This window comes from Saimiri boliviensis, chromosome 5 (genome assembly GCF_048565385.1).
Source record: "Saimiri boliviensis isolate mSaiBol1 chromosome 5, mSaiBol1.pri, whole genome shotgun sequence".
Classification (NCBI taxonomy): Eukaryota; Metazoa; Chordata; class Mammalia; order Primates; family Cebidae; genus Saimiri; species Saimiri boliviensis.
Window position 1 is genome coordinate 70,867,487 of NC_133453.1, and position 13,868 is coordinate 70,881,354.

The following is a 13,868-nucleotide window of genomic DNA, read 5'->3' on the forward strand; positions in this document are numbered from 1 at the left end:
TTTACTTTTGGGCGATGTGTATGAAGTGGATAAGAAACATGAATTTTGTGGTTAGACTTGAGTCCTATCCCCAGGATATCTCCTTATATGCAGATATTCCAAAATCTGTAAAAATCCAAAATCTGAAACACTCCTGGTGCCAAGCATTTCTGATAAGAAATACTCAATCTGTATTATGACTGTGGCTCAAGAAAGTCAAAGGCTACGTAATTTATCTCCCAGTGCCCCTAGACTGTCTTAGTTTTTTAAGTAAAATAAATATTCTTCATCAACATAGTCTTTGATTTTGCAAAGTATTGTATTGCCCAATGCAATAGATGCTATTTTTGTTGATTTTTTTTTTTTGTACATTGACCTTTAGTTGGCATAGTGGGTTAAGCCTGAAATTTGGAGCTGACCTGAACTTGAATCCAAGCTTTGACACTTACTAGCTTCATAACTTTGGGAAAATTATCCTTTCTGAGATTGTTCCATCTGCAAAATGCAAGAAAATAATGTTAAAATGAAAAAACAAACCACACACAAAGAATGCTGCTGCTGCTATTACTGCCATCATCATTATTTCATTATTTGGCAGTGTGTACCATGTATGGTGGGTACATTGCATCTGCCTTGGAGTCTCTTACTTTCCCAGAGTCAACTCCAGATTTCGCACAATATTAACCGCATTTTTCCATCTACCAAAAGTCCCTCTTTGTTTTGATCACAAGAAAAATTAAAACATGGAAACCAACTTGTGGGGCCAAATTTTACCTTTAACCTTCTCTACTTACTTTTAAAAAATATCCCTGGGAAAACTGTTTTTCTTTAAAAGTGATTCTATTTATAAATTTTATGGTGTTTGTGGAGGGCTTTTTGTTAGCTCTTTTCACAAAGTCTCCTAAGTGTTAGGCTCTTGATCTGGTTCTTACCTGGTAGCATAATCTATAAACACATGGAAATTACTATTTGCTGCATCCAAAGCTCCAAAGGAAAACCCTTACTGAGTACCTACTCATTTTGGGCAAGGCACTGGCATGGAGCTGGTTTACAACATTGTCCTCATACAGACTTGCCTATGGAACCCGTCTCTGAGCTGTTTGTCTCCACAAAGGCAACAGGTTTTCATGGGTCTCACCTGGCTTAGTGGAGCATTCATCAGGAGGCAAGGGAAGCGGGGGGGAAGGAAATGGCTTGTGCTGTGGAAGGCGGGGAAGAGCAGTGGTCAAGGCAAGGACTCAGAAAACAGACAGATTCACTTTCACCTGGATTCAGATTTCACTTTCACTGCTTGTTGCTTGTCCTCCCACCATTTGTTTGCCTAAGTTTTGTAATCTGAAAAACAGGGTGGGTATGGTTTCTGTAAATATTAAATGATAACCTAACTAGAACAATTAGCACAATACCTCTACGGTAAACACTTTATGCATGTTAACTAGTTTTTATGTAGCCATGCAAGGCATGAGTGATTTTTCTTCCTGTTTTTATCTAAAACTCACAACTAATATGTGAAGTAAGTGTTAATGCTGCACCTTTCAGATGACTGTGCAGCTCAAACAAATTTAAATAATTTGTTCAGGAACACAAGGTAGTAAGCAGCAGACTGGAGCTGCTAACCAAGTCCTGTGTTCCAGAATACCGCCTCCCTACTACAGCAGTGGACCAAAGATAGCATAAAAGACATTTCCATTCTTGGGATTTGTCCATCTTGGAAAGATTTTTCCAGATAAGAGTCTAGAATCAGAGAGTCTCAAATTAAGGAGGGTCTTATATATGGACTCTTACCTGGACACAGGGAGAAGGAGATTGAAAATATAAACCTAAAAGAAATGCGGAAATGAGTAATAAAATCCCCTTGCGTCCCACAGCAAAAGTCACAAATTCCACATTTTTCTTATATTCCTAAGTGGATTTGACATCCTGTAGGAGGACTCACTCACTATTCCCTAGTTCCGCAAACAAATAATTTAAATTACAGAGGCGACAGGAGCTCTGTACAGTACAGGAGCAGTAACTGTCTCTATTTCTCAAACTTACCATACATTTTCAGAAATATGAAACTAACGTTGGGTCCCAGGGGTCTCAACTCTCCAGAGGGGAGAAACAGCGCATTGCTATTGCTCGGGCCATTGTACGAGATCCTAAAATCTTGCTCCTAGATGAAGCTACTTCTGCCTTAGACACAGAAAGTGAAAAGGTAAGTACTGATATTCTAAAGTCTTAGATCATTACAGATGAGTCTTTTGCTATAAAATCTGTGCTTGTAAAATGGCACCATTTTCAATTTTCTGATTCATTTACAGTAAACACTGGCAATACTTTGTGGAACCCAAAGACAATTATCTAGAGCAAATGATTTAATATAAGATTGTGTCAAATAAAATATTTTACCTTTAAAACAAGAATTGTTTTTCAGATTCTTTAGGCTAAGTGACTTTTTTCCAAAGGCAAATAATCACCTTTCTTGAATAAAGTAACATAATCTAGATTATCTGTTATAAATATTTTATAGTTCTAAAGCTATGTGACAGAGAAGGTAGGCCACATACAAAACAAAATAAGAGGTGATACCTGATGTGTGGTTTGCATGAAAGAAGATACAATTGAGCAAAACACAATTATGAAATTTGAAATGTGTCATTAACGCCTTGAAAATCAGGATTCCATTTTAGAAAGAGCTAAAATGTCCTCAATGAAGAACAGTCATCAGGAACAGCCACTTAACTGCTAGCCTCCATTGTTTTCTTGGTTTCATTTTAGTAAACTAGACCATCAAATATTGTAAAATTACATAGGGAATTCCTAGTTTGCTTCCTTCTTGCGTCACTGAAATTTCTCAGCCCGCCCACCACCATGGAGGTCTCTGATGCATTGCATTCACTGAGTATTTGCTTAACCCTCTCTTATGTCCAGCCTTTGGGTTTGCCCTCAAGCATAGGATTGTTATTCAGGTCGTGTTAACTGAACTGTCGTGATGGAGGGCTGGGGAGCAATCCTGCATCTTTGCATCAACTCTCCATCTTCTCTTTGCAGACGGTGCAGGTTGCTCTAGACAAAGCCAGAGAGGGTCGGACCTGCATTGTCATTGCCCATCGCTTGTCCACCATCCAGAACGCGGATATCATTGCTGTCATGGCACAGGGGGTGGTGATTGAAAAAGGGTCCCATGAAGAACTGATGGCCCAAAAAGGAGCCTACTACAAACTAGTCACCACAGGATCCCCCATCAGTTGACCCAATGCAAGAACCTCAGACACACATGATGCACCAGTTACAGGGGTTGTTTTTAAAGGAAAAACAATCTCAGCAGGAGGGACTGCTAGGATTGTTTTTTCTTTAAAGAAGAATGTTAATATTTTACTTTTACAGCCATTGTCATACATCAGAATCCAAGCTAATTTCTAATGACCTTCAATTATAATTCTGCTTTAGATGTGTATAAAGAAAATGAAAGAAACTAGGGTCCATGTGAGGGAAAACCCAACGTCGAGTGATGGCTCAGCCACCACTCAGTGCTTCTCTGTGCAGAAGCCATTCCTGCACAGAGAATTAATGAGACATCTGAGAGTAAATGAGACTTTGAACTCAAGAGTAGAGAACCGTCATGCATTTTTGAACCCTTGGTGTACACAGAGGCTGCTCTATAGCAGGCACTCAACAAACGTTTGTTGAGCTAGACTAAGGTCAAATTTGAAAAGAACAAAAGGACTGAAGACCTGCTGTGTTTCTTAACTAAAGTTGTCTTGCACGTGAAAGCAGCTTCCTTCATCTCTAAGGCTGAGCATAGGGAAAGGGTGGATGCTGTCAGGCTGAGGGAGGCAGAAGGGGAAACAATTCGCATAGGCTTTCTAGTTAGGGCTGCTGATTTATGCTGTAGCTTCAGAGTGAGTGTGGGCATGGCGAAGCTACCATTACTGTGAGAACCTGCCAGTGTGGCTGGAGCAGGGGACTCTCTCCCACGCCTTGTGCTCCTCAGCACCTCCCTCCATACTGATTGTTGTTTTTAGCTTCTGCAAAATTCTATTCATGAAATGAAAATAGTGCATTTTACTTTGCTGTAGTTTCTAAGGTTTTATACCCAAAAACGCAAGTAAATATGGCAGAAAAAGCACTCATTTGCCCCTGCTGTCACAAAACACCACAGAACGACCTCGAAAGAACTAAAGACAGCAGGAATCTACAAGGATGAAAAAAACACAGTGATGCCACCTGCAAAATCTTGGGAGCCAGAAAGCAAATGGACAACTGATAATAGAGTTACAAGATGAGAGAAAGCAAAAATGTAATCTGTTAGTGGGGGGAAGCCTAGGAACGTCCTGTTTTGTACCACAGACCCCTCGAAAGGCTCAAGATATGAAAATACTGGGTCCTTCTGGAAGGAGGAGGCAAGGGGACAAGAGGGAGTGAAGACAGAAGAATGTGCCGAGAGCCTGTATGGAAACAGAATTGCAGAGCCCCGCCTGCAGCAGGATGGCTGCCCTTCCCAGGTCCAGCGGGAGGCTGGATACTCCCTCTCTGGGGAGACTCACAGGGAAGTTTGCAGTTAGAGACACAAGGTGCAGTTGAAGGGATAGCTAACATACAAGAGATGGGGGATTGAGTGTAAAGCTGTGTATGAACAGAAGAACTCCCAGCCCCTCTCCTCTGGCAGGAGATCAAAGAATTATTTTCTGGGGAAACTGGCCAATCTAAGAAAAGAGGTCAAAGACCCCATCCTTGGTATCCTAAGAAAAATTTCCAGCCATATTACCCTCCTATGAAGCCCACCTGCCAGTCAACAAGCACCCACACGATCAGAGCTTCCCCAGGCTTTTCGGTGTCTCCCTATTGCATGGGAATTGACTTCCCAGGACAACCAGACACTGAGGAAGTATTTTAACACTTGAAGCAAAAGCAACAATAGGACAACTGGAGAAGGGAAATGAGAACTAACAGAGCTAAGGCAGTAATTAGAAAAGCACTCAAAAAGTGGTAATAAGTATATTCAATGAGTCAAGAGAAGATATTTCCACCTATTGAAATAAAGACAAGAATCAGTAAAAATGAAATAAATGTAAAAAAGAGCTCTTGCCACAGAAATGCATAACTTGGTAGCAGGACTGCATGGTTCCCACTGCCGTATCCTGCCATCATGTTTTCTCCCTATTCCAGCTTCCTCCCAAGTTCACTCTATGTAGATGGTTTTTCTTCCCTTAGCCAACAAATCAAATTCTACCTGTAAATTAAGCTAGGACCATAGAATATGGGAGTATATTATTTATGTTTCTTTTCCAGTGTTTCCTGGTAAATAATGGCAAAGATGGTTTAGCAAGTTAACTGTTCAGGCCAGAATTCTTGATGGTTGCCAAGTCAGGAGGCAGACGATGAAGGAATGCATTCTGGTTATGAAAAATGGCAATGACAAGTTAGTTGCAGACTAAAGATGCCTTTTAGAAGAAATTAGGGTTTGCAATAAATACATGCTAATCCTCTAATTTTGATGCAAGAAGACTAAAGCCATTGTTTTGGTTTGCATTTCCAAGAGCAAGAGCAGGGGCGCTTGTGCTGGGAGGTGGCCAGTGTCCTGGGAAGGATTTGTGAGGAATGAATACAAATTACATTTTCTTTTTCCTTTTCTTTTTTTTTTTTTTTCTTTTGAGACAAGAGTCTCACACTGTCACTCAGGCTGGAGTGCAGTGGCTCGATCTCGGCTCACTGCAAAATCCGCCTCCCAGGTTCAAGCAATCCTCCTGCCTCAGCTTCAAGTAGCAGGAATTACAGGTGCACACCACCACACCCGGCTAATTTTTTGTATTTTTAGTAGAGACAGGGTTTCACCGTCTTAGCCAGGATGGTCTCGATCCTCTGATCTCGTGATCCACCGACCTCCCAAAGTGTTGGGATTACAGGCGTGAGCCACCATGCCCAGCATACAAATTATATTTTCAAAGAAGATGCTTGAAAGTTATTGATGAGAGGGAAAAGATTGACTAAAGAAGTCTTGAAATTGGGGAAACAGTTGAGGCTCAGTGACAGGAGAGAAGATTGTAAACTTCAAAAATGAGTAAATAACATTGCATGTTTATTTTACAACACACGGGGGCGATAATGTCTATGTTTTTGTTATGCATCCTCTATCACTGACAAAGATTTGGTCTCTGCAGTTTTACATTATTGCTTCTCAGATGACCAAAGGTTTGACTTAATTTGTTCTGTTTGAACTTATTGCAAGTCTTTCTGTAATTTCCTAATGTTTTCATAATGTGTTTGTGTTGTGACCAAACTCTCCTCATAACACCAGTTAATAAAAGTTAACGGGAAAAAAATAGAAGGATTGGAAGATAAAGTTGGGGAAATTTCTCTGAAAGTAAAACAAAAAGATAGAGAAGAAAATTAGGGAAAAAAAAGAAAAGAAAAAATTGAGGGTAACAATTCAGGTGGTGCAATAATTAGCCAATAGTCTAGTTCCAGAGGGTTCAGAGAAAACTGAGGGCAGAAATTATTATTATTATTTTTATTTTATTTTATTTTTTTTTTTGAGATAGAGTTTCGCTCTTGTTACCCAGGCTGGAGTGCAATGGCGCGATCTCGGCTCACCACAACCTCCGCCTCCTGGGTTCAGGCAATTCTCCTGCCTCAGCCTCCTGAGTAGCTGGGATTACAGGCACGCGCCACCATGCCCAGCTAATTTTTTAGATTTTTAGTAGAGACAGGGTTTCACCGTGTTGACCAGGATGGTCTCGATCTCTCGACCTCGTGATCCACCCGCCTCGGCCTCCCAAAGTGCTGGGATTACAGGCTTGAGCCACCGCGCCTGGCCCCAGAAATTATTTTTAAAAGTAATCTAAGAACATTTCCTGTAATTGAAGAATATGAATTTCCAAGCTTAAAGAGTTTGCCCAACACTGAATATAATAAATAAAAATCCTATTTGGGCATATTATGAAATTTTAGAAAACTAGGAAAAAGGAGAATATTTTCCAAGAGAGAAGGGGGAATGTGTTACAATATAATCAATGAAGAATCATAATGATGTGACCAGGCATGGTGGCTCATGCCTGTAATTACAGCACTTTAGGGGGCAGAGGCAAGAGGATTGCTTGAGCCCAGGAGTTTCAGATCAGCCTGGGCAACCTGGAGAAGCCCCATTTCTAATGAAAAAAAGAAAAACAAAAATCAGCCAGGCATTGTGGCATGCCCCTGGAGTCCCAGCCACTTGGGAGGCTGAAGTGGGGTGATTGCTTGAGTCCAGGTGGTTGAGGTTGCAGTGACCCAACATTTCGCCACTGCCCTCCAGCCTGGGCAACAGAGCAAGACCTTGTCTCAAAAAAACAAAGCATAATGACTATGACCTTTTGACAATAAAACTAAAATTCATAGATGCTTGCCTTCAAAATTCTAAAGAGAAATTATTCGATATGCAGCAAAGCTATTCTCAAGAATGAGAAAAGTCTAGAGACATTCTCAATCATGCAGGTTTTGACACTTCTACTGCCCATGTGTCTTTTCTCAGGAAGCCACAAAAGGGGGCTTTTTCTAAAATAAGAGCACAGAAAGAAATAAGAAGATATGGGATATAAGAATACATGATCTAACTCAAGAATGAGGTGCCGGGAATCTCCAGGATGACCGGGAAGGAGATCCCAGGATTACAGGTGTGCTGTAGCCATAGCAAATAGCCAGACTGAAGCAGGGAAATGAGCTCTGAGAGGAATATCCCCCAGAATGCCCCCGCCCAGAGGAATGTCCACCAGTGCTCTTAGACAGCCTGATGAGTTTGAATGCTGAGAGAAGACACAACTCTCTGCTAGAGTTTGAGGGTAAATTAGCGATAGAAAACAGAGAAAGAGAGTGATAGTGGAGATTTTGAGCTATTAGCTCTGGGGGGGAAGAAAAATTACACAAAAAGGAAATATATTTATATTACACTGTATGATTCATCTAAGAATATTATTCACAAAGTCACATCAATGTAAAAGCGTAACACTGATCTAAACCAGAATTATAGACAGATTATGAAAGGAACAAGAAAATATGTGGGATAGTTTGGGGATGGAATAGGACACGGAAAAAAAAGAACTGGATCCTCGTGGTCCTCATATTTCATAATGGAAACTAAACAGTTAAACATTTAAACAAACAGCAATAAAAATATTGTAAAAGATGAAGGTGAATACTGAAAGAAACTGCTAAAAGATTTATGTACATGTGTATCTTCCATTGAAAAAAAGTTTAAAATTAGAAAAGGGGGAAGAAATGCAGTACAGTCTCAAAAATTAAAACAATAGATACTGAAATTATTATAGATTTGAGAGCTACATCACCAGAACAGAAGGGAGTCCAGAAATAGATTCACCAGAGATCCTATTTCTCAGAATTTATTTTAAACTTCTAATCACAAAAAGTGAGCACAGTTTTCTCTTCCTGCATGGTTCACAATCATTTGGAAAAAATCTCAAATCCATAAATAAGAGGATGCGGTAGAGGTCAAATGAGTTTTTGTACATATATACAATGACATTTATCATGAAGCCAAAATAACGATGCTGACTTAGTTTATTGCTTTCTTGTGGAACCCATGATATGTTGTGCAGAAAAAGTGAGTTTCTGATCATCAAAGATGGTATGATGCTGGCTGTCTATCTATCACCTAATCATCTATGCACACACACTCATACATACACAAATCTGTTATGTGTGTATCTATGTTTGGCATGTGCTTGTACATACTTGTATGCATAAAGAGATGTCTGGAAGAATTTCTGCCAAAATTTTGGTAGAATTTTTTTTTTTTTTTTTTTTAGTTCCAGCCATTTGTCCTCTGTGTGACCAGAGCTCCCTGCATATACTAAAATGTCTATCAATTGTCTCGGAGGGCAGAGACTTCCTAGTTCATCTTAATGTCCCCAGTGCTTTACTCAGTCCTTGGCATAAGTCAATACCTCCATATATCTTGTTCAATAGTCTTTTCAAATTCACAAAGGTGGTTCATAACTTAGCCACCACATACGTAAGTAATAAAAGTGGGAAACACCCATTCTTTTCATAGGTCAGAGCAGTGCCTTTCAACAGAAATATAATGTGGGCCACTAATGTGAGCCACATAGGTAATTTTAAGTTTTCTAGTCACACAAAAAAGGAAAAAAGAAATTTGTGCTAATAGTATATTTTATTCAACCCAACATATCCAAAATATTGCCATCACAACATGTGATCAATAAAAAAATTCTGAGATTTTTACATTATCATACTTAATATTCAGAATCTGAGGTGCCTTTATACTTACAGCACATCTTAGCTTAAATCAGCCTTATGTCAAATTCTGTTCTCAAGAGCTACTAGTGGCTGTTAGTTTGGGCCACACAGGATTAGAACATCAGGTGCATGGATATTCTAGTCTGAATCTCAGTTGTCTGTATAATTCTAGTTTTATAAAAACATGAGCCTAGCCTCTCACTTGGAATGTGTCCTTACACTGTGCTCAGAAACTTTGCAAAACTTCAGTTTGTCAGTTTGGATAAGAAAAAGACTTGGTAATCAAGCCATTTTGATGCTGGAAGTCATAGAGCTACACTGGTCTGTATCAGAAGTGGTTAAAATTCTATACATCATTCATTTTATTTGATTCACCAGTGTGAGTTGACAAAAGTGAAATAACTAAGATTGTTTAGTGTAACAAAATACAGCATGACATTAAAAACTGTCATGTTAGCTAAGCTTCCTGAGGACCTTGTCCCAAAGCAAGTTTTCTTCAGACTGATCTATAAGGACCATTTATAATTTTTTTTTTCTGTGAACAATTCTTAGGAAAAATTGAAGCAACACATTTTCCAACTTATTTTGAAAAGAGACCCTCAGTTAATTTTGGTCCATTTTAAAATCGCATGAAAGAGATGCCCATATATTAGAAATCCTACTGTTTGAGAAAGAAAAAAAGTAGAAAAATTGACCTCTAGATTTTTTGTACAAAAACTTTATTTCTTTTCTTTTTTTTTGAGATGGAGTCTCTCTCTGTTGCCTAGGCTGGAGTGCAGTGGCACGATCTCAGCTCACTGCAGCCTCCACCTCCTAGGTTCAAGCAATTCTCCTGGCTCAGGCTCCCAAGTAGTTGGGTGTGCACCACCAAGCCTGGCTAATTTTTTGTATTTTTAGTAGAGATGGGGTTTCACCATGTTGGCCAGGCTGGTCTCAAACTCCTGACCTCAGACAATCCACCTGCCTCAACCTCCCAAAGTGCTGGGATACAGGTGTGAACCACCATACCCAGCCCCAAAACTTTTTTATTTAGTTACTCTAGAGCTACTCTACATGTGCCCTTAGGAAATTATTTCAAAGAAAAGATACTTTGAATTTAGTGCTGTACTCACGCCTATAATTTTTGGCAATTATACAATCATTTTAAAATGTACATCCTGGAATATTTTTATACTATGTCCTGAAAGTGGAAAATACATAGAGTCATAATTAGGTGTAGTTTGCCATGTATTTACTCAATAATTAAATATAAGTTTCCTATCCTAAGAAAATATCAGAAAATTTTTGTCAAGTTGGTTTAAGATCCCACCTTATATTTCCAACTAAGGGTTTGATTTATTAAATATTTCTTATGCATGCAAAATCTGTCTGTAATCAAGGCACAAAAGGATGTTAGAGGAAATACAAAATTAAGAATTTAGTTGTTTTCAAACACACTTTGAGATAAATTTACATATGTGTGTGTACTATTGTAAAATGAGCACTATATCCGCTTGGATTTTCTCTAAATTTTCAGATCAAGTAAATAATCTCACCTGCATGTGAGATGGCAGGTGAAAGTGACTTCAGTGAACCTCTAAACCCAGTTCCAATTTTGTTCACACTGTGTTCAATTAAATGTCCAATTAATTTAAATAGCAGACTATAAATAAAGCAATGCACATGATTATCATTTAATTAGCACTGGCCAGCATTATTATGTGCTCATTAGTGAATTGTGTGGTATCCTAAGGCTCATAATGAGTAATCAGTGTATACGTGATTGGCATGTAGCTATCCGAATGCGACTACTCAACCCGATAAATCTGAGTTAGGACAAAATCTGCTGTATAAAAAGAAACAATATAGAGCCAGCTTGTGAATTGGCAATATCCTCCTTCCTATAATTCAGGTACAGCTCTTGCTCTCAAATACAAAATAAATGTGAGAACAGAAGAGCTAGAGGTAACGGAAGAGCTGGAGATAGAAATGGAAATGTTCGCTGAGAGTGACAGAGAACAAGTGCCTATGATTATTCTAAAAGATTCCCGAAAAAGATAAAACCTTTGTGGTTTTTGACTGGTTTCTTTCTAATATCTCAAGTATAAAATCAAAGTAAGAAATGAGCAGTGTTTCTGTAACATTTCTTGGAAGGTGAAAATTTAAGTGTTGAAATATACCTCATAATAATGTTCAGAAAGCATTTAGTCTTCATGGTTTTAGGATGTTACTACAAAATAATTTGGCGGGCTGCAGGGAGGGAAGGGGCTGTGTGCACTCATTGTTAGGTATGTGATAAGTCACTGCGGCTGGTGTTGTCTCTCTTGACACCCAATCCCACACCTTTTCCCCTTTGCTTTCCTCTATTACAGAGGCTGGAAAGCAAAATACTTATCTTCCTAGACTCCTTTGCAGCTAGATGAAGGCCAGGTGACAGTCTTGTCAATGAAATGTAGGCACAAGGCCCTGTGTAGACTGTCCCTTTCTAAATAAAGTCTGGGTAAAAGCAAAGCCGAGTCTCTTCCCGCTTTCTTCTTTCCTGAATGCACAGCAGCCATTCTGTGATCACTTGGACAAAAGCCACACACCACAGATGGCAGAGCAGGAAGACAGACTCAGTCTGATTCCTGAACATCCTTTGTGCAGCTACTCTAGCCTGCGTTGCCTGCCTTCATCCACCTTGTTACAGGAGGAAAAAAACACCTCTCACTTGTTTAAGCCACTGAAGTAGTTTTTTGTAATTATGTTTGTTGTTGTTGTTGTTGTTAATTAAAAGTTAACACAATCTTACTTGATAGATCTTTATTAATAAAAGTCCTGAAACAAAAGTATAAAGAAAATAATGCAATATTGAAATATTAACACATGCTTGAATGACCTTCACATATGATCATTATGTCTAGAGATACTCCAAAAATATTCAGTGAAAGAAGGAATTAGTCTTTCTTACCTAATATCACTGCCATGGAAAGATGATATCACTGGATGGGTGTCCTGGCAACTCATTCTAGTGGCTTTCCTGGAACATTGCACATGTCTGCTTTCAATGAAGGAAGCTTTTACTTCAGCACTTGGTGTTTTGTGAATATGCTTTCTTATCCTCTCATATGTTAAAATTGATATTAAACTGGGAACAATCTAGATCTCATTGACAGGATATGCCAGAGATGGGGGAAAAATGTGGTTCAAGAAGAGGATGAATTTGAAAAAAGGACGGATTAGAAGAAATGGGGAGTAAAGTTACCAGTTAATTTATAGCTGGAAATAGTCACAAATTCTTCAAGCCCGCAGGCCAGCGGTATCCCTGGAGTCCACCCAGAGCTGTTGCAAGTGAGCCCAGAATCAATGGGGACCTCCTCACGCTTGCATCCCCGGCAGCTAAAGGCATTTAATACATTCTAGTCTGGTGGGTGGGTTAAAGAGAAAAGACAAGCATGGAAAGAAAGGGCCCTAGTTAAGCCCGAGAAGATTTTAGAAGCATTTTGAAACTGGATCTCTAATTTTGTTCATCCTCAAAAAGCTTGGCATCATGTAACTTGGTGTCAGAGTTGCGATGCACTCAGGAAGCATATTTTAGCAGCCATAAAAAATTAAAAAGTAAAGTTTATGTCTTTGAGAGATCCTTAATTACGCCGCAACAAACTTACTAAAATGCTGTTTCAAAACTGTAACCACTTTCCTCACTCAGCTCAGTCCTGTAAGCTCTCCAGCCCTACCTCCCACAAAGCCAGTTTCCCTCTCCTTCCTTTTCTTCTCACTCAGGCTGTTATTACGTGATCTGCTTAGTATCTCTTCCAGCTAGAATTTTCTCTTTAGGATGTTGAGAAGTGGGAACTGGAGTTGGTAATTGAATTATAGGATGCCTGTTGCAAGATAGGGTAGCAGGAAGTCTATGACTATTCTCATGTTAATAATTTTGCCCCATAACATCATTTAAATTATTTTATATCTCCATGTACTTTTTTATTGCTATAAAATTCAGATTCTAATTCAAATCAAATGTTTTAAAGATTGATCCAAAATTGTTTAATGAAGTAGCACATTTCAAAACAGAGTGCTTTGTAGGATTTATGGCCTTGTTCATTGCATGTAACTAAAATAAAACAGTATCAAAACACATTAGCTCGGGTCTTCCTTATCACCTTCTTGTTCCACTTCACAGAAAAATTAACAGTACGTCTAAAAGCCTTCCACGAAGATAGTGCTTCATAAAGAGCAAACAAAAAGAGAGGAGCCAGTTGGAGAGCCAAAGCATAGTAAGTTGGACTGTATGAGACCCTCAGAGTTGCAGAATATCACAGCCTGAATGAACCTTCCAGTTTAACCCCATGCTAAACTCCTCGGTTGAGAACTTGGTAAACTGAGGCCACCAACATTAAATGGCCTTCTGGAGTTTTAGTGGTTAGATGCAGGGCCGGACTAGAATGTAGTTCTGATTATTCCAGTCCAGGGTGTTGGTTGCTAAACTCCATGAAGGTCTTTGGACATCGATCTGCCTTTGAATTTGCTGGCATCTGCCTGCCTGCATTGTGACTTCCTCTGGGAGCCACATGTGGACCCGTGGCTCAGCCTCTTCCTTGGCCAGGATGGGCAGGGCATCAGCATTCCAAAGCTAAGAGAAAAGATACACACACACACACACACACCCTCCAAAACTCAGGAACATTTATTTTTCC

The 13,868-nt window shown here is 39.3% G+C and overlaps 1 protein-coding gene across 7 annotated transcripts in view; it reads left to right on the forward strand.

Annotated features, from left to right (window-relative positions):
• ABCB11 (ATP binding cassette subfamily B member 11) overlaps window positions 1-13,314 on the forward strand; it is a 141,932-nt gene extending 128,618 nt beyond the window's left edge. For all 7 annotated transcript variants that reach the window (XM_074399528.1, XM_074399529.1, XM_074399531.1 and 4 more), the window contains 2 exons: window positions 2,030-2,176; window positions 3,013-13,314. In XM_074399528.1, coding sequence (XP_074255629.1) covers window positions 2,030-2,176; window positions 3,013-3,213 — 348 coding nt within the window. In that variant the 3' untranslated portion in view covers window positions 3,214-13,314. The remainder of the gene's footprint in view (window positions 1-2,029; window positions 2,177-3,012) is intronic.
• The last annotated feature ends 554 nt before the right edge of the window (window positions 13,315-13,868 follow it).